This window comes from Pelecanus crispus, chromosome 2 (assembly GCF_030463565.1).
Source record: "Pelecanus crispus isolate bPelCri1 chromosome 2, bPelCri1.pri, whole genome shotgun sequence".
NCBI lineage: Eukaryota > Metazoa > Chordata > Aves > Pelecaniformes > Pelecanidae > Pelecanus > Pelecanus crispus.
Window position 1 is genome coordinate 145,041,703 of NC_134644.1, and position 21,303 is coordinate 145,063,005.

Below are 21,303 nucleotides of genomic sequence, written 5' to 3' on the forward strand. Positions count from 1 at the left end.
TTGTTGAGCACTTCTCCATAACATGTAAGGAATGTGGATTCATGCTGTGCTTTCTGTCCTGGGACTTTGCCTCTCACTAGCTATATTGCAGAACTATTTAAGTTCTGATATATTTCAGTCCTTCTAAAAAGGTAGGTAAGGGGCAGGATCTGGACAATAATTCTAAAAGTGCTCAGGTTAGTCTTACATCTAAACCATTTAATGGAGTATTTAAAGGCATTTGAACCATAAATGCCTTTAAATGCCTCTGATAAAGACATGCTACAGTGAACATGGTCAGAAAAAGAGTGAGAGATGGGGCATTTTAGACTGGGAAGTGGGACTGCTGTTTAAGTTTATAAAGAGTGTGAGTTTCTCTTCCAGATTTTCCTTATGTGTGTTTGGATCCTAAGACTGAGAATTTTATCACATCAGTTAATACCACGGATTGAGAATAAATGTTTTGTATAAGCTTTAGAAAATTATCCTGGTAAACTTAATCACCTGTTTAACGTTTGACTAGTCCTTTTCACTTTAGACTTACAGTTTAAGGTCAATGTAAACTAAATATAAATATAAACTATATGTTAGTGGAGAGGAGCGATGAAATTGTGGGAATTTCACAGCAGACAGGTTCAGATTTTGCTTTTATGAAGAGATGAGGTCAAATTCTTACTGTTCAAAGCCTCAGTGCCAGGGCACATGAGCAGATTGCTCCACTCTTGAACAGACATTTCAGCATATATGCCATGTGTGTAATACTTACAGTAACACTGTAATGGCTATCTAACCAGAAACGTTACAGGATTCTGTGCGTTGAATTTGCCTGTTTATTTTTTTAATGGATAGATGTTGTCTGGTGAATTTTAATCTCATTTCTTGACTGCTTTTCATCTCTGAACTTGACTATTATTCTTAAAATGGATCTTAAATTAGAGACCAAATCTGTCATATTTTTTTGTAAATCTGACTTTACCATTATCTAAAGCAGCAGATTTATTAGTTACAACACACAGATGGGATCCACCAAATTGTGACCTGTGGTCTGCCTTGAAATAAATTTCTGTATCTCGACAAGAAATTAGGACAACAAAACTTTTTGGAAGTCAAGGTTCTAGTGATTTTGTGCATGGGATGAATCATGAGAATCCTGGAATCCTATTTCTAACTGTCTCATTATTCTGCTTTGTAATTATGAGCTACTCTCAGTGCTCCTGCGTGCCTATCTGCTTCCCATCTGTCTCTCAGGCCTCTGAAGAAGGCCTTATTAAATGATTGTACAATATCTAGCATGATAGGACCTCTGACTGCTACTGTTATATAAAGAGCAAATACCAACAATAATAACTCTGTGATGCAATACAACCTATAAATATATGTGTGAATAATACCCATTTTCAAAAAAAAAAAAAAAAAAGGAGGAGCCTTGCTGGGATCCAAAGGAATTATCTTTTGTTGTCAAATTAAAAAGCATCCTCTTTAAAACTTATAAAGTAATTTTAGTCTTAGCAATGCATATAAAGAAAATCTGTGGTATACGAATAAAAAACTTGAATGACTAACCAGAATTTCACAGGGAAGACACATATGAGCATTTTGCTCATTGAAACATCAGTATTTGGGGGAGAAAACATTTGTTAAAGTGCCTTAGAGATCACATAGAAAACATGTTAATATATACAATATATTTGCTTATTTTTCTTATATAACTTATCTGTACTTTAAAAGCATTTATTGATGTATTGCCTGAAAATGTATTTCATTGAATCCAGTAATCTCTGAATTGGAAACATAGCTGAGTATATCATGATGTGGTTTGTGGCAGATTGGAATATGTTGCTGTCCAATGGTGAATATCACTGTGCTCTGTGAAAGCTTTTTTATTTCAACCTCCACTTTAGACTAAATTTAATTTTGACTGTTGTCTTCTGTGCCATCTGTATATTTGCTTAAAACGCTTCTCTTGTCTGTAGCATGCACGGAACTTAGGCCATGTTCAATAATGAAAAGCCCAGCAAAGACTTTTAAAGGCTTACTTTTACTGGAAGACGAGATCTCTCACTGGTAAGGCCAGTGTTTGTAATGGATTCTACATGGGGCTTTTGTGAGAAGGAAGCAAGTGAGTATTTCACCTGGAGAGAGTTGTTGGGGGACACAGTGTACTCAGGCTGCAGGAAAGGAGGGAAATCCAGAGGGAAGGGGTAAGAACACTGTCTGGAAAAAGGAAGAGGATCAGAGAAGACGACAGGAGGAAGTCTTCTGTCTCATTTGATACTCTTGATGACCCTCAAGTCCCACAGAAAAAGAGCTCAGTGAAAGCAGATGCACACCGGACGTCTTTTTCTTCCTCAGAAGTAACTTAGCTGATTTACAGGTCTAAGTTAAAGTGTCTAAGATTAAAACTTTTTCCTAGATTCCTTCTTCCTTCCACAGTCCCTTTTAGGTTGTCTAAATGCCAAGAAGTTCAGAACTGACTTAACACTAATTTGGTTTTCAGGAGCAAATTAAAGCTGTTTTTATAAAAATAAACTGAGAAACTGGAAAAAGTGAAGAGAGCTGGGTTCCATCTGAGCAAATGTTGGACTGGAAACAGAGGCGCATAGTTCTGGGCCACTACAGATAGACTATGGTCCTGTTTGCGGTATAGCTCCATCTGGAAGTCTGGCAAGTGTACCGAGTCACTGGCAGATGCTCTGGATCTGGAGATTTGTCTGTGGGTCATAGCAGTGAGAAGATGGTGGGAAATGGAAGTGAAAACTGAAGAAGAGGTGGGAAATAGTATGTGCTCTGTAGAGCATAAATACATAGCTCCCGTGTACCTTGTTAATGTCTCCACTTTTAATATTGCAAAGTTACTGGAATACCTTGGGTGGTTCCAAACCTTCATCTGTTATCTTGCCTCAAATTGTTCATGGCACACGTATATGTAATTGTTCCTTGGCTAACATTGCTCTTTAGCTTCAATAATTCTTCTCATTTCTTTGTGTATACCTCTCTGATGATGTGTATATACAGACAGCTGTCACTTCCCCTCTTACCATTTGTTCGCTATGCAAAGCACACTAAGCTTTTATAGTCCTCTCTTGTAAAAGGTTCTTTAGTTCCCTTGTCTCCCTTGCACCTGTTCCAATTCATCCTGTTCCAATTCAGTTTTATGAGGACCACAGACCTGTTTCAGAGGAGTTCATGCCAGGGTCTCTCCAGCTCCAGTGACATGCCCCTGGTTTGTGCCCGGTTTTTTTGCGAGCAGTTCCTGCCTGGTAATGCTTATCAACATTTTATCACCAATTAATCCCACTCTTCCTCCTTCTCTTTCACTTCCACTTCAGATCAGAAAAAATGTGTCAGCCAAGACCATGATTCAGGATCACCGTGTTGCACTTTCTGCTACTAAATTTCACCCACTGTAGTTTACACCATGTTCAGGGGTACTGAACTTTTCTATATGACAACCCCACACTTCCAACCTGTGCCATTTGCATTTTTCTTTAACCAACTTGTACTTTTGTCCCAACTTCATGACTATCAAATAAAATAATCTCACTTCTTATTCAGAAAGTCTACTAAAATGTAAATCACAATAATTCTATGTCTTGTCTTCTGCCTAGTCAGTCCCTCATCCATTTTATGACACTGGTGCTAACCTCTGTCTTCTCTAACATGCCTGATAATTCCCCATGTGTCAGAATAACAAATATTTTTTAGGAGTCATTTGATTTCTGTGTGTCACATATGCGAGTCGCGTAAGAAATGCATGCATGCTAACAAGTATGCTTACGATTTTCAGTGCAATTCAATGCATAACACCCTGCTAAATGAAAGGACAATTAGAGCTGAAGCAAAACAAACAGATTCTATGCTTAATTTGACAATAAAGATTTTATCTGAAGCTGGCAGGAACTGGATCCTCAACTAGTTTAATGATTTTCAGTTTCCAAGAATCCTTGCAGTGGGAATCAGCACCTCTTTAAAGATGAGGGGCAATTAATGCTACTGATACTTTGCAGGGAAGCTGTTTATGAAGGCAGTGGGAGACAGCGCAGCAGGGAGCAGCGCTGGAACGCAAGCATATATGTGGGAATTTCATAGGGAAGGGTGTGAACCTGTGATAGCTGTTTGCACGCAGAAGTTGTTGGACTCATCTCCTCATCCCCAGCTGACCTCCAGATCAGGGTTACGCTGCACATCGGGTGGGAAACTCATCACCAGCGCGGTCTCCTCAGGAGGGACCCAGCCTCTCCTAACCTGATGTGGTCTTAACTATAGAATCATAGAATGGTTTAGGTTGGAAAAGACCTTTAGGATCATGAAGTCCAACCATAAAACAACTACAAACAGGCTTTCTACAACCAACCATAAAAAGGCCAGCCAGCCTGCCTGCAACCTGTAAATTTAATTTCAGAAACCAGCCAGGCTAAGCGTCCTGGCTTATGTGCATGTCTGTCCGTCCGTCTGTGTGTACGTATACATACCTTATTTGAACTTGAAAAATATTCCTGCGTTGCCTGTACCTACTTCTGGACGTCTGTGCTTGCCTACATGGCCATCACCCAGCGCCGGGGCAGGCGGCAGCAGCCCCTGTCCCCTCAGGCCTTCCCAGCCCCGGCCCGGGCGGGCTCCTTTCCCCGCAGCCCCCGGGCGCCAGCACCGCCGGGGAGCCACGCCGGGCCGCCGCGCTGCCCCACGCCCCGCTCACCCTCCGCGCCCCTCCAGACAGCGGCAGCCCCTCGGCCGCCGCGCCCTGCGGCCGCCCTGAGGAGAACCGCCCGGGCTGCGGCGGCCGGGGCGGGCCGGGGGCGGCAGGCCGGCGGCGGGGCGCCTCACGGCGGGGCGGCGGCGGGCGGGCGGTGCGAGGCAGCGCGGCTCTCCCCGCCCCCGGCGGTCGGGGCCCGGCTGTCCCGCCCGGCCGGCCGGCGGCGGGGAAGGGCATGGAGTTGGCGGGAGTCTATAAAAAGCCACCGTGAGACGAGGCCACCGTCCTGCCAGAGCCGCCGGGAGAGGCTGAGGCGCGGCGGCGGGGCGCGGCAGCGACACCATGATCAACCCCAACTACTACCCGTGGGGCTACGACGGCGACAACGGTGAGTGGGGGCGCGGGGCCGCGGCCCGGCCCCGCTCCGCTCCGCTCCGCTCCGCTCCTCGGCGGCCGCCGGCCCTGGAGGGCCGCGGCTCTGGGAGCAACCCCCGGGCAAAACGGGAGCCCCCCTTCCCCAGCCTGCGTGAGGAGGGGGCACAGGGGCTCCAGGCGGGCCCGGGCCTGTGCAGCGGCCGCGGCCGGGCGGCGTGGCCGGTCGCTCGTCACTCGCGGCTGTGGAAGAGGCGAGGCCAGTGGAAGGAGAGGCCGTGGCACGGGTCTCCGAGTTAAACAAAGCCAGTTTTCCTACTGTTAATATAATTTACAGTTGGACATAGCTTTGAAGTCCAGCTTTAGGCTAGCCTGGATGCCAGAAGAGCAGTGGCGGTCTGCGGTGCAGCCACGATCCCTCCCGCCTTCAGAGGTGGGAAGCCTGGCTGGCCTGCTGTGCCTGCGCTCTTCTCTGCTGCGGGAAGAACACGGCCTCGGTCGGGCTTTTTCCACGTGAAGTTCTTGATAAAACCATGATGATAATTAAATCCACGTTTCAAAGTCCTGTCTTCTTCAGATATCAGTGGCCTTTCCGCTCTCCAGATGGGTACACGGTGCCACATTTGAACCATTTGGGTGTATCCCATCATATTTCTAGCCGCTGCTGGACTTGGAGTATACACCTCTAGTTTCCTTCCTTGGCGTATTGTCAGTCTCCTAATAAGTAAAGTCCTCAGGTTGCTATGAGAGTTTAGGTTCAGTTGAGTGACTTGCAGTATCCAGTATTCCAGCTAGAATAATCTAATTGCTTTTTATACGGTGAAACTCTTGACAGGGCATGACTGACAACCAGGCAATTAGTAACCTACTTATTAATACATTTAAGTGATGTTCTGTAGCTAAGCAAAGCCAAGCTTGCATTTATTGTAACACAGGTATAATTCATACCTAGCTGGAAAAGGTTTTCATGACATTTTCCTGTATTTTTTTCTAGGACCAGATCAGTGGCACAAAAATTACCCGATTGCCAAAGGACGTCATCAGTCACCTATTGAAATCAATAACAAAGAAGTGCATTACGATCGCTCCCTACTACCATGGTTTGCTAGTTATGATCCTGGTGCAGCTAAGACCATCCTCAACAATGGGAAAACCTGCAGAGTTGTATTTGACGATTCTTTCGATAGATCAGGTTAGTTTTGTTTTCATCTCAAGCTGTCATTATATATCAGTGACTCTTTCTCAAGTTGTTTGGAAGACAGTGTGCTCTGAATGCTCACAGCTGTCAGAAGGTCTCCATGTACTGCCTGCGTGTGATGTACAGGTTTCTGTGACTCCAGTGCCCTGCACAACTGGTGGGAAAGGCCTGCGAGTACTTTTAAAGACCATAGGTAAAATCCTAGGGAATGGAGAGAGCTGCAGAGAAGCTTGGTGCAGGATGAATTAAGGTGTAAGGTAAATTTCTGAGCTTGCAAAAGCTTGCAGTTGTGTTGCTTTCCAGGAGCAAGGAGTCCAGGTTTCATCTATGAGGCCTGAGTTCCATTCAAGCTATCTGAGATGCCCAGCAGAACATCTGTAACTGTATGTGGCTGAAGTTACAACGTTTGAAAACTGTACCCATGTAATTTCTGATAAATGAAGTAATGAACCAGATGTTGCCACAAAGTCATGGTATTTAATCAGTTTAAACTCCCTTTGGCATTTATGAGATTTTGTCTTAATGAGAATTATAGGGCTGAGAAATTCCAGTGTTTCAGCTTGAATGTCCAAAATCTTTTATCTGCTTGTAGTTATGACAACGTACAATGTGCTGCATATATAATGCATAGCTTTTAAGACTTAGGGGGTTATATGTTTTGAAGAGATATGTCTGTTCTGTTTAACAGGTGCTAGAAATACTTAGTTTATGTTGGCAGAACCACTGGCGTTGCATGTCAATACTGTCGGCTATATTTCAAACAAAAAAACATTACTGAAAGAAGTATGAAATTGCATTAGCACTATCATAAAAAGGAAAAATCAAATGCATACCTTGCTCTTTATTCTTGTACCAAGGTCATCAGAACTGTATTATTTATAGTACATGGGATGGTAAGAAAAGGAAAAAGAAATGTCAATTTCAGTAAAATATTGAAAAGTCTGTGTTCCACACTGTACAGACTTATTTCTTAACTGCATTAGAAGTTCCAATTTCTATTACAATATAGCTAGGATTGACAGCTATAATTACTAGGAGGAATTTCACTAATAGGCTGATTGATCTTAAACAACTCTGGGCATGGATTTAGTTTAATGGTTTTTTAATGAATGACTTGGGTTTCATGAAAACCAAGGATCAAAGTGTAGGTAAGCTGGACTAGTTAATACACTATCAAAACTCACAAATGACTATGCAGTCAAGAGTTTGATTACATCTCTAGCAAAGTGGGAATCTTTAATGTTATTTAAATAAATACAGTATTAATGTCAGATAACACGATACATCAGTAAAGAGATGTAGCTGTAGCCTATGAGAAGACCTCCATGACCATTACTTACGATTTTTTACCATCTCTTGTATTTGTTGGAACAACATCAAATATATCAATGGTTGCATCTTATGCATAGAAGTCAAAGTAATTATTGTTAGAACTACTCAGATTTTGCACGGGGGGAGTATCCAGGCACAGCAAGCTGCAGCATGAACGCAACACTGTGGCCATGGAGAGCAGAAAGTTTTGGAATGTTCTGAATTTTTTTTCAGATTAACTGCTCAGTAACTGTTGTGTTCCGATCTCAGAAATAAAAAGTGACTCACTGGAAAAAAAGTAGGTGTATTTCTCAACTATTTGAAGGCAAGAAATATTCTGTGTTTATTGTTATGTCTCCATTGTTATACCATTGCCTGCAGAGTCTGTGGGTGGTGTTCCTTCTCTAATATAATGCTAATTGCAGGACGAATTCCACTGTGCATATTCCTACTGACTTGAGCATGTTTTAAGTTTTTTAGGATATGTACAGTGACTTATTTTTTGTGTAGAGGAGCCACCAGTTGCATAATACATATATATGTAACAGCAATCGTGTAGGAACGAAGATTTTATTCTTTTGGAACAAAGACATTGTATCTGTCTGTCTATCTATCAATCACTCTATCTGTCTGAATTATTTCTGAGTTAACCAGAAAACTAAGGGCTTCCTTTATTTTCCTAACTTTTTCAGGCAGAGTGGTCATACCCATATCTGTAGTTCTATCTAGATTTTCATTAGTGGTAGATGAAACAGATTGCTGAATAAATTGCAAAGGTGAGTGATGAAACAAGTTACTTGGGATGTCTTCAAGTTTTACTTCCATTGTGTCTTCTCTGCCAGGAATACTTTCAATATTCACCACTGTGACAGTTTCTTAAATGGTTAGAGAGAAGCTGCCAGGGAAAGTGCCATCCAATGTAATTCACATATTATGTTGAAAAAGTCCTTACTACTGTTATCTTTGGAGTTAGTCTAGTGGAAGGAATTGGAGAATTTATCTCCAGCTATTTATAAAGTCTGGTTGACTTTAAGAATCTGCTATACAATTGAAGGCTTTGATGACAGATACTTGCTTTAGGAGCTGTGTCATGCCTTTGCTGCCTGCACGAAGTTAATGGATTGTTGTGGACTCAGTCACGTGTCTTACCATACCTATGTGGAAGAAGGACCTTAAGCACTGTAAAATCATTGCAGGTGGAGGCTGGAGTCTCAAAATCCAGGAAAGAACTGGCAGCTGAAATTAAAACCTCTTAGGTGGCTGTGCCCAATGAAACACATACCAGGACTTGGGTACTTTGGCAGCCTACCACCGCTATGTTTTTTGGCCTGAATGGCAACTCATATACTCTTTTAGGTCCAGCAGTGACTCTGGTTTTGTTTTGACTTAGGGCTGCAATCTTATTTCTACTAGCAGAGCCCATTTGCTTTTAAAATTCCAAAAATATTCATGCCAGAGAAGTGTCCTGAGAGCACCTAACTGGTGGGACCATTGTCATGGTGGTGTGTGAGATACATAGCTTGTAACTGAGTGTTGAGTACTGCAGAACTTGGGTACAGGGAGTTTAGGAGTTGAGTTTCTGTTAACTTTGCACTTCCATTGTTAGGGGTAAAAAAAAAAAAAGAGCTTGAACAGTCAAGGGCCTGCTGAGGCTACAGTTACGCAGTGGACTGTCAGTTTTCTGCCCCTGGAGATGGGGATTGCAGCCCTACCATAGATTACAAAGATGATTTGGGAGCTCACTGATGAACAGGCTGTGATCAAGAGGCACAAAACTGGAAAAGGTGTGTTGCAGTGCAGGTGCGGGTGGGTGGCACGCTGACAGACTTCTGTCAGAGACTTCTCTTTCCCAGTCTGTCCCTGTAAGAGTACAAAGTTCAAATACAAACAAAAGTAATTCCTCTGCATATCTATTCAGTGGTTGCTTAAAGAAAATTTGAGTGAGAACTGAAATTTCAGTTCCAAAAGCTTTTAGGAAACACATTTCATCCCTGCAGTTCGCCAGACTGTTTCAGTACAGGCATCCTCTTTTGAGCAGAGGCTTTTTTATAACATCTAAAACGTGGCACTGACATTAAAAAGCTGTGGTTTTTATACTGCACTCTTAGTTTCTGTTATAAAGCAGCATAACAAAGGTAATGTATCTTTTTCAATTGTCATGCAATAATAACTTACTAATTAAATTTCATTGTGGTTTACCAGTTCATTTTATAGATTTGGCAGGATGTGAGGATCATAAGTCTTGTAAGAACAGTTATTTCTTCTCATGTTTATAAACACGACTCACCTCATGAGTCTGGTGCTCCTTGTGTTTTTCCACCTAACTTTCACGGTATGCCTTCACAGCAAACAGGGAAGGCATTTGTGTAGGCATAACTTTGCCAGTTTTACCTTAGTGAGGATAGATGACAATTGACAGTAGCGCAGATTAACAACCAGACCCCTACCTAAACTGCTCAGCAGGTGGATGCACTTATTTCAAAACTTTCTTGATGCATTTCTGTTGTTAAGGACACCCTGCTAACTAAGGTAAAGTGAGTGGAGCGGCCATATCCACTCAAACTGCATCACACCTTCATTTTGCTGTGTAAACACACAGAGTGAGATACAGAGTTTTTTCTCGCCTTAGTTACATCCTTCTGTGCAACACTTGCCTTCTCTGGAGGCAAACATCTGCCTCAGTGATTACACTGACAGTGGAAAAAAACCATTTTTATTAGCCAGTTCTGTCTCATGCTGCTCAGTTCATGATGGATTAAATAAAAGGTGAGCTTTTTTACTGGAACTGATGTCCATGTGTGTGTCCATGTAGGATTACTCTGTGACAGACTGTTCTTCAGTGTGGATGGGGGGACACGGAATTTGAGCAAGCGCTTCAGACTGACATGACATTTTTATTTCTGGTATCAGGCACTGGTGGAGGGTGATGTGCAAACCCATATAAAAAAAGAGTCAGACAGTGAGCAATGGGATGAGTTTGCAACAATAAGGCACCAAAAAGGAGTGAATACTTTTCTCCCTTGTCTTCCTGGGCTGGTTTGTATATTCCTGCAGCTGCGCCATGTTACTTTAATGACAGCAAGTTTGAGGGAGTTAGATTTTGCTAAATCTGCTGTGGCCATCCTCTTACATCCTGCAGAGCAGAAACAGGAACAGAAATGCTACACTTCCAATATTCAAAAGTAAGTCCAGTCATTCAGCTAGCCATGTGAAAAGGATTACACCATATTTCAGAGGACTAAGAGAAACGCTGGCTGCCCATGTATCAGGGAGCGAGCAGTGAGCCTGCAGGCTCCTTTTTTAAAGCTCTTGCTTTTTGTTTCATGCAGTGTCATAGGTAGAAGCTCAGTGAGTCGTGGGGCCTTCTAGAAAAGCATGCTTTTGTAAGTGTTTTGTGGTAGGAAAACAGCTATCGCAGCCTTAAAACTGGGAGTCTCAGATATTTAAGGTGAACATTTCCTGTGTAATAATTGTTAGAATAATTCCCTGTTACATATAAATATGTAAATATATAAAAATAAAGCTATATTTTAACACCACGGAAAAGCAATTTAAAGATGCTGTGGTTTCTTTTATAAACTTTTAGCTCCTCTTCTTTTTCTAGCTGTTATGTGGGTGTGTGTTTATTTGTGTTAGTGTTTTCTGAAAACAAAACCCCAAGAGGATAAAGATACCCTTAGAATTTAGGTTTTAAGCCACATGTTTAAAAAACCCAAAGATTTCTTTTACTAACTTTGAGCTATGCAGACATAGTTTGGGATTTTTTATGTATTAGATATTGGAGAACTTCATTCTTATAGCTGTTATGTTTACCTTTTTTAAAGCATAGGGAAATTTCATTTAGTGACATAAGGAAATTTCCTTTACTTACATTGTCATTTCATGTATTTCTATGTTTTATACCACACACTTGCAATTAAAAGAAAGAAAATGCGTTTGTGTCCTTCAGGAGGTGTTGGTTTATAGGTATCTTAGTCTTTGCATCATTCTGTCTGCTTAAAGTGTGCTAAGTAAAAGCTACTGTCTATTTATAGATGAGTGAAGCAGGAATGTGTTGGCACAAGGTGATGCAGAGCTTCACCTAATGCCCAATTGAAAATGTCTGCTGATGGCCCATCAGTGGAAATAATGACACGTTTTTACCTTAAACTGGATTATTTGGTCTTACAGATCTATTTTAATGGAGAATTTACAGCCTTGTCCACTACTACTGTTACTGTGTCTGCATTGGCCATAGTACTGAATGTCTGTGGGAACAAGTAAAAGGAATTTTTTAGGAATAACAGCTTGCTCTTAATGTTCAGTAAAGAATACTCTTAGTACTTTATTTCTTGAGATGATCACGGATTTCATTCCCTTTCAGATTTAAGGATATTTTTCTCTAGCATATAAAGACCTGTTCTTGAGAACTGCTGAATGGTTTATAGGAATGCTATAACTTCTATCTCCAAATAAAGTAAATGACAATATTAATTAGTATTTGGTGAATGTGAAGTTCTTCCCTTTTTATTGTGAGATCCTTTCAAATACACCACTTTCATTTGGTATATACTGTAAAAATATTAAGATTATTTAGAGTACACAGTATTGTTCATCACAGGCTGAACTTTTCTTTAGGAAAATAGCTTGCATTCTCAGTGATTGCTTTTCTGGCTCATTTGCTGTTTTCTTTCCCCTCTTCCACAGCCGGAGGGAGCAGCCATTATAGCAGAAGCAGCATCAGTGATTTCATAGCTTTTTAAATAAATAAGTCATAGCCTGCAGTAAGGGACACAATTTGTAGTGTTTTGCAGGAATTTGTTTATCATCTAGCAGTTCAGTAGTTGACCTTAATCATGGCTATTTTTCTGTGCTTTGATATACGTAGATATTAGATGGAATTCAGGGGAAGATTAAGACATCTGAATTTAGGTGTTGTATGTGGGCTTTTAAAAGTAGATGGGTTATGTCTCTAAACTCCCATTCTAGTCAACAGAGATGGAGTCACACTTAATCAGTGGAGTCCAGAGACCAATTCAGGTCACCCATCTGTTTAGTGTCTACCTTAAGGCAAGCAGAATTACTCTAGAGGCTTGACTGTTCTGATTGGGGGCTTACTTCAGTTACCCAAACACAGGCATCTCATGCCACTTTTGATAACCTAATGTATTTCACCTTGCCCCCGATACTGCTTTAGAAAAGTACAGTTTTTCTGCAGATCTTGTATCACATCTTCCAGTCCTGTCCAGGTGTCTTTGGAATATCCCAGAAGGTACTAGATACACATTTATGCAGCTGAATTAAAACAATGATCTCTATTGACTGTAATGGAAGCCTAGACACAAATAATTTTCATCTGCCTGTAAGTGCATATAGCTGAAGATGGTTGCCTGAAGTGCTGCTAAAATCAGTGCAGATTTCCAAGAGGTACTCGGTACTCTCAGAACGCAGAGCATCTGTACAGTAAATTGTAAATATTTTAAATATATATGCATTTCTTTTAAAAGAATTGGAAGATACTTGAGCCTAATGCTGTTGCAGATTATCAATTGCAGTGCTGAGAGGTGGGCCACTTGCAGGAGTCTACAGGCTGCGTCAGCTTCACTTTCATTGGGGTTCGTCTGACGACCATGGCTCTGAGCATGTTGTGAATGGAGTGAGATATGCAGGAGAGGTAAGACTCACCACTTTTTACTTTAAAATAGGGTGTAAAGTAACATTTGTCGTTATCACTCAGGTGGGACAAAATTTGTCATTTGTCTTCTTTTCAAGGAGTTCTTTCTATTTATCAATCTGTGACATTTTATTCTTACTCCGATCAATTCTTATAAATGTGAATCGGGTTGAAGTAATTCTCACAGCATAAGAAAAGAAAAATACTGTGTGAAACAAAAGTTTTCATGTTCTCAAAACAATGTGGCCTGAAACATAGGACAGCAAGACTGAATTACTGACAAGCAATGCAAACTTAGTAAAACAGTATTCTGAAATGATAGTATTATAGCAGAAGTAGAAAACTGTAGCAACAGAAAGAAGGAAGAATGTGTTGCCTTGATTTTCTACCAGTTTAGGATTGTAAGGGAAGATGAGAACTGTAGACTAATAATATACAGCGCTTACATTCATATGGATTCTTTGCCAGAATTGCTGTAATTTGAAAGCCAAATGGAAATGAATTACATATCAGTAGATGACTTCTGAACTGCATGTTCCATCTGCTTGCTTAAGCATCCTTTCTGTGTTCTTCAGCTTTAAGATGAGATTTCTGTTCTTTTTTGCAATTTCTGTATTAACATGTTTATAGTTTATTTTAAAGCAAATAGTAGTCTAAATGGTAATATATGGCTGATATAACTCATATATGAATTGCTGTCCCTTGTTTTCTTTTTGATTTTTTTTTTTTGGAAGGCCTAATCTTCATTCTTTGTTGCTTCAAACTCTCTCATGTATATGAACAACTCTAAATTCAGCCTCTGATGGCTTGCTATACAATAATAGATTTTTTAACATGTTTTTCTTTGTTTCCAGCTACATTTGTTACACTGGAATCCCAAATACAGTAATTACCTTGATGCTGTGAGAAGAACTGATGGAGTAGCTGTTTTGGCCATATTTTTGCAAGTAAGTAGAAGCATGCAACCCTTCTTTGTACTGCTACTATAGAGTTTTCTATTCTCACAGGGTTAAGAAAGCAAAACCCTCTGAATATATTTTCTAGGGATCATACCACATTGAAGGGCTTGCCTTTCAGTAATGCATGCTTTTCAAGTTACAGAGCATGAGTCATGTTATTTCAAATGGTATCCAATACTGCGTACACTTGTCCCAGCAGCTATTGTGTCACTGTGTGGCTGGTAGAAGCTGTAATTCCGGATGTATTTGCCCCTGCTTTGGGCACATGATATCAGTAGTGGCCCTCTGACCAATAGCAGTCAGCTGTCTTCTATGCTAATCATGAACCGATTTCAAGGACAGATACCGCTCCTAGGCTTTTCATGAACATTCTCCCAGACAAAACTAACTCACAGACAATACATGTAACTCATTCTTTTCTAAAATCCTTTGGGGGCATGCAGGCTTAGCCTGAAATATTGGCCTTTGCTCTCTCTTGTTTAATTAATACTCACTAGAGATAGAAAAATGGACATCTGTGTTGAGATAGACAACTGCAAACAGTAGATCTGACCATGAAATCTGGTTTTTAAATTAGAATGAAACTTTTCCCAAATTCTGTACTTGAACCTGAAGACTTGTTTGTCTTTGTTAGGCTAAAATTCAATGTCAACAGGAATGGCTGTATTGTGAAATTACCTGTTTTCTGTACTGATATAATTTCCTCATTTGGATCATAATATCTGTTGGGGTACAGAGAGAGGGTACAGACAGAAGACATAGCTTACTAAGCTGGTAGGGGTGATAGGTTGGGTTAATGCATTGTAAATTTACAGTTGATATATGTTTAGATACACATACAAAAAAATAGGAGAAAGAAGAAAACTGGTCGAGCAGAACTCTTTGGTTAGCTCATGCTTTCTTCTTTACAGGTAGGAAAAACTCCCAAACCAGAGATGAAGAGAATTCTTGAAGAAATAAATGCTATCAAAACAAAGGTAACAATGTTGGGCTTTTCATTATAGGAAGATTGCTGCAAATTCTGAGGACAAAAAAAAAAAATCAAGAAGCATAACTTTCTAGTGTTCATATTCTGCTCTGCAACATTGCCAGAATATACTTGTGAATAAAACCATGGGTAGCTTTTCCTTAACAAGAAAAGTCCTTTCTTCCATTTACATATGACCCTTCTTTGGCTTTAGTGGGCCTTATAATTTTGTGAAAATGAGAGTCCTCTCGCCAAACTTTACTCACGTAAAAACTAGGCATAGAGTCGTATTCCCTCAGTGGTCAGTGACAAAAGAAATTGCTCCATTTGGCCTTGAAATAGGCTGCCTGATGGACCTCTGGAAATGCCACTGACTAGACATCTTTGTCTGAGATAATATGAGATTCTTACCACATAATGTTTCGTAGGCTGTCTTGTTTGTTATTAGCACAAATATTATAAATCTAGAGTACCTGTCTCACATCATTATATGGTGACCTAATCCAATATTCAATAGATAGGCAGAATTTCCATAAGAAAGGAGGCCAGAAGGAAGAGTATTTCTGCACAGAAATGAGTGAAGCACATTGGTACTGGATGCTGCTTCACATGAGTTAGCTCAGGTACAAGAAGTAGCATCGTGGAGTTGTATGTTCTGTCATGCTTCTCTGGGCCCATCTATGAAGAGTCATTCAGTTCACTTATGTTTACACTGCATTATTATGTCTTGTGTAGATGTGTGCTTAGTTTCCTTAGTTCATACCTTTGAAGTACCTGAGTCACTCTCCGTTTCTTAAAATACCAGAGCTGCATCTTTACTTAATCTTGACTAGAGCTGTTGTCGTGGTTTAACCCCGGTCGGCAACTAAGCACCACACAAATGCTTGCTCACCCTCCCTGTACGTGGTGGGATGGGAGAGAGAATCAGAAACAAAAGTAAAACCCGTGGGTTGAGTTAAAGGCAGTTTAATAGGACAGCAGAGGAAGAGAAAGTAATAATAATAATGATAAAAGAATATACAAAGCAAGTGATGCACAATGCAATTGCTCACCACCCACTGACCGATGCCCAGTCGGTCCCCAGGCAGCAATCACTGCCCCCCAGCCAGCTCCCTCCAGTTCATATACTGAGCATGATGTCATATCGTATGGAATAGCCCTTTGATCAATTTGGGTCAGCTGTCCTGGCTGTGCTCCCTCCCAGCTTCTTGTGCACCTGGCAGAGGATGGGAAGCTAAAAAGTCCTTGACTAGGGTAAGCACTACTTAGCAACAACTAAAATGTCAGTGTGTTATCAACATTCTTCTCCTACTAAATCCAAAACACAGCTCTATGCCAGCTACTAGGAAGAAAGTCAACTCTATCCCAGCCAAAATCAGCACAGCTGTTGAAGAGGTTTTTGTTTGGTTTTGTTGTGTTTTTTTTTTAAAAGGGGAAAGAAGCTCCTTTTCCAAACTTCGATCCTTCAATTCTTTTCCCTAAATCTCATGACTACTGGACATACCATGGGTCTTTCACTACTCCACCTTGTGAAGAATGCATCACCTGGATTATTCTTAGAGAGCCTATCATAGTCAGCTCAGACCAGGTAAACTTCAAATAGATAATATTTTACCCACTTCTTTTTAGTTATGTGCCATGATCTTATTCTTTTGACAAGGAAAATGCTCATTGGATTCTGTGAGAAATTGCATGATTAAAAGGACAGTGAAGAAGTGAATGGCTTAGAAACTACCTTGGGACTCCATAGGGAACCTGTAAAAATCTTCAAAGGACTGCAGTCTACAACCTAATATGTGCACTCAACCTATTAGACACACCTCTTTATCTGTCTCTGTATGACTCCTATGTTAACTAATTGAGCAGAGATGATGACCTTCTCTACTTGGAACTCACTGTTTCCTAGCCCATATCAGACATCATGGTGGTTCAGATAACACAGTGTAGATAGTGAGAGTTTATAGCAGTTTGGAGTGTGGCTGACAGCAGGCAGTAGTTACTATATATGAGAGTTCTTGCTCCTATGGGAAAAAGACCTCTTGTGACATCAACCAAAGGAAAGAGTAGTTCTCTTTTTGTTTCCCAGTCCTTGTGTTCCCACGATATTAACCCTTACTAGTAGGAAAGGATGGAGCTGGTTGTGGCTCATACCTTTTGTTTTACACAGAGCTCAAAACACTGCATTACATCAAGAGCCAATGTAGGAAAGCTCAAGCCATTAACTTGTATTCTCCTGCAACTATTTAAATCAGAACATTGTCACATTTAGCTAAAGCTTATGTTAGGTTTGCACCAAGGACTTTGATTATGCAGTATTTTTTCAACCATTTATGTTGTCTCAAGCTTCCTCACTTAAGGTATTAATTGCTTGTCATGATGAATGTTTGAGGGTAGTTGCTGGACAAATTATGAAATAAAGCTGCTGTGAAAAAGTGACCATCTGCAATGAAATGCAGTGGGACAATTCAGGTACCCTAACTACATTGTACACAGGAGTCCAGTGTTCTCACCTAACGCAGCTGAGCATTTCCAACTTTTTGAACATTCTACTTTGCAAATGTATCTCTTATAGCATGCTTCTTTCAAAACATCTCTTATCAGCATACAAATTTATTGGTTGGTGATTCTGTCTGCCCCACATTCTAGATGGCATCACGCAACCAAGAAAATTACGGAAGTGTTATATCAGGATCTTGATACCCATGCTTCTGGAAGGTATACCAGCTAAATTTTCACAAACAGGAGCAGCATCAGATAACTATAATTTCTTGTGAATTTGAAAGCCTTCTCTGGTCACTTACCATAAAGAAGTATTTCTTGTTAATCCTCATTCCCCCTCAATGCCATTTATAGAAATTGGAATGCTCTCTTTCATCACATTTCAGCCTATGATTCTACTCGTACCATGCAAGTCAGTTTTCTCATCTGAGATTATTCCTCTACTCAGCAGACTATAATGATACGATATCACAAATTTCAAGACTCCAGGATAGTGAGAACATGAACATTAATCAAGTGACTGACGTATTATGTAGATGTTATGTGTAGACACATAACTTCATTTTAGGTTCTCAAGGTGATAAGGTGTTTTGTTGTATTGATTGATGTGCATGTATCACAAAAAAAACCCCTATTTTCTAGTGTTTTGTATTTATGTGGCTCTCTGTCTTTTAAAGAATAGAACTCAGGTATGATGGGAAGCTTAGCTGGCAAGAGATGAAATATGGTAATGTATTCATATAACTTACAGCTTAATTTTCACAGCTTATTGAATGGATCTGCCTCCTGTTTCATTGCCCATCCAAAAGTTAAAATATGTGGGCTATTTTGAAGCTGGTACTTGTGTGAAAAATACAAATATGGTCTGACTGGTTTCCACAAAATAAATCTACGTAGAGGTTTATATTACAGAAGATCAGCTACAGATTTTGTTGGGAAAAGTGTCGTCATTACTGAGCATCTCTGATTTAAAATGCATTTTTAAAGGAATAACTAATCACATCATTGATCCAGCTTCATGAACAGACTTTCTGATCACTGCTGTATTTGGATCATGGCCTTTTTTTCAGCTTATCTAAAGTTAGTGAGTTTTGGGAAACGTACAGACTGTTCTCTAACTGGCCCTACTGTAGAAAAAATGGAGCATTTAAAGTAAAAAGGAAATTGCTACATATAGATGGGACACTGGCTCTTACCCTGAGATAACTGCTTTTCAAGCAGAATTGGCAGTGTATGTGAGGTACTGTGTACAAATACAATAGAAAGACTTTCCTCACTCCAGAGTGCCTGCAGTCTAAATGTATTCATAAAAGAGGATTGCGTTACCAATTATTTCTAATCCTAGAAAGCATACTACCTCATTAATACTAATTATTTTAAGTGCGTGTGCATTTACAGTGGATCGCTTGGATGCTTTTGCAGCCAGATGGTAATAGTATATTAGCCACAAGGGTAAGTGCAGTCACTGCGAATCAGTACTCTGCAGGAACAATCAATTCACCAGAAATCCCTCTGAGATGTGGAGTGGGTGGCCTAGCTGCTCAGATTACTTTTAATGAAGGGATAGGAATTTAACTGTGGAATAACTCTATCCAATTGCAGACTAATTTTTTCACCTTTATGTAGCTATAGCCTGAATATATGCTGGTTTTTTTTTTTTTTTTACTGAGTAGGGCGGATCTTCCACAAATAATAATAAAACCCAGCAGTCTCTTCTCCAATAGTACTTTATCAGTGTTAATAAAACTGATGAACTGTTTTCGTCTCCTGCTGTTCCCATACAAATTACTCTTAATCTGGAATCTGAAATTTAATTTCAGATGAATAATCTAGCTGATGCATATTAACCTGGTTATAAATGTGGCCTCATCATTGTTCAGGCAAACTGAGATAGCTGGCTTTTCTGATCCGTGTAGTGAAGAGCAATGTTGAGATGCCTGAGCTAGCTTGGTCCATAAACTGGAATTAGTATTGTTACAGCAAACCCAGCTTTTACAGCCCAGACAGAAGTTCTGCTTCTATTGGACTTGAACTCTGTACCATAAAAGGTAGAAACATCAGCGTACTGAAGCTAGTTGCAAACAAAGTTGATGCGTGCCATGCATGGGGCTACATTTTCAAGTGTACACATGACAAAATGTATGCATCCTTTTCAAGGTAAGCCATTCAAACAGGGACGTGTCAAGTGTCTGAATCACAGCTGATATGCTTTCTGTCTAATGTTGTGCATGGCAGTGACAACAAATGAACATAATGTATCTGTAAGTGGGTATATCTGTTGCATCCTTTGAAAATCAGAAAGCAGTAGAGGAAAAGCACTATGCAGTTTTGAAGAGTATGGGCAGAACTCGTCTTAGGGCATCCCTCAAAAAAAATGCACCTTGGTTAAAAAAAAAAATGGCCAAGGACAATGAAGCTGCAGACCCTGTTTACAAACTATTTGAAACCTTGACCTAGTCCTTATCCAGATTACATTCCTGTTATTATTAATGGACTTTTTTGTGTCACTGCAGCAGAATATAGACTCTGCTACAGACCCACAATGGAAATGAACAAGTAGTTTATAATTTAACCTTAACACCTTGCAATTCCAGAGGCTTCTTAACAGTCAGACACTAAGGCACGGTTAGAGTAGGAGAGGTTTATTAGGGCATAGGCATTTTCTGAGGGCTTCCCACGGTTTCTATGGCTGTACATGGTTCTGTAGACAGTACATAAATGACAGTACTTTTCGCAATCCTGTTCAGATGGGACCCAGTTTTTCTGCATTGACTATTTCTAAGAATATTACTGCTAGGAGAAGAACATGAATACAGGTCTTGTAGTGACGGGCTGAAGGACATCTTAACAACTTTGAAGGAGTCTTTCTTCCCAGCTTCTGGGGCTGGGCCAGCCTCCTTGGTTTAAATTGTTGGGCTGTGGATTTAATCCCAAAGGATTTCCATCAGGACACTTTGATTTTTGCTCTCCTGCAGATGGCGAAGCTCCGCAGCCTATCCAAGAATGCCGAGAATGAACCTGATCTCCCCCTGGTTGATAACTGGCGCCCAACTCAGCCTCTGTATTTCAGGATGGTGAGCGCATCGTTCCTCTAGGACCTGGCTCAGGTTGGGTGTGCCCAAGTGAGGCGACCTCTAGAAATAAGAGATGGTTTTGTTTTGTGTCCTCTGCTGCATTTAGACAGAACTCCAGCTGTAGGTCCGGAGGCTGAAGCTTTGAGTTGTGAAATGTGAATTTCACTTTCAGAGAATAACATTTAGTTAGGCAAATCCTATCACTAAAATGGAAGTAGAGAACCTGTTTGGCTCTTCATAACTGCTTTAACATTAGCTTTTGTTAATAGTACAAAGCAAGAAAGAAGATGCTACTAACAACTACAAAACCATTTCCTATTGCCCACATGTCCCTTGATGCTTGCCTTATTCCATGCTAAAGAGGTTGCAGTTAAGAGAAGTAATTATTTTCAGCACAAAAATGTATTTTTCAGTAGTTGTTTTCAGCATTATCCATATCCTGCTCTGAGCTGCACCAGTTAATGCACAAGGCATTTTTGGAAATAAATGAGAGCACTCTTTTGGTATTTGATAGTCACATAAAATATGAAAGGATAGAAAATTGCTTCATAACCATTGACAATGAACTAAGCTTTTAACTTCTTAAAACAATAGACAG

At 40.4% G+C, this 21,303-nt stretch overlaps 1 protein-coding gene across 1 annotated transcript; it reads left to right on the plus strand.

The window, feature by feature from the left end:
* Positions 1-5,014: 5,014 nt before the first annotated feature.
* On the plus strand, positions 5,015-20,791 carry LOC104027745 (carbonic anhydrase 3). Its single transcript, XM_075704840.1, has 7 exons — positions 5,015-5,060; positions 6,039-6,236; positions 13,088-13,206; positions 14,061-14,153; positions 15,077-15,142; positions 16,565-16,720; positions 20,607-20,791. The coding sequence occupies exons 1-7, from the start codon at positions 5,015-5,017 to the stop codon at positions 20,724-20,726; spliced, it is 798 nt and encodes a 265-aa protein (XP_075560955.1). The 3' UTR covers positions 20,727-20,791.
* The last annotated feature ends 512 nt before the right edge of the window (positions 20,792-21,303 follow it).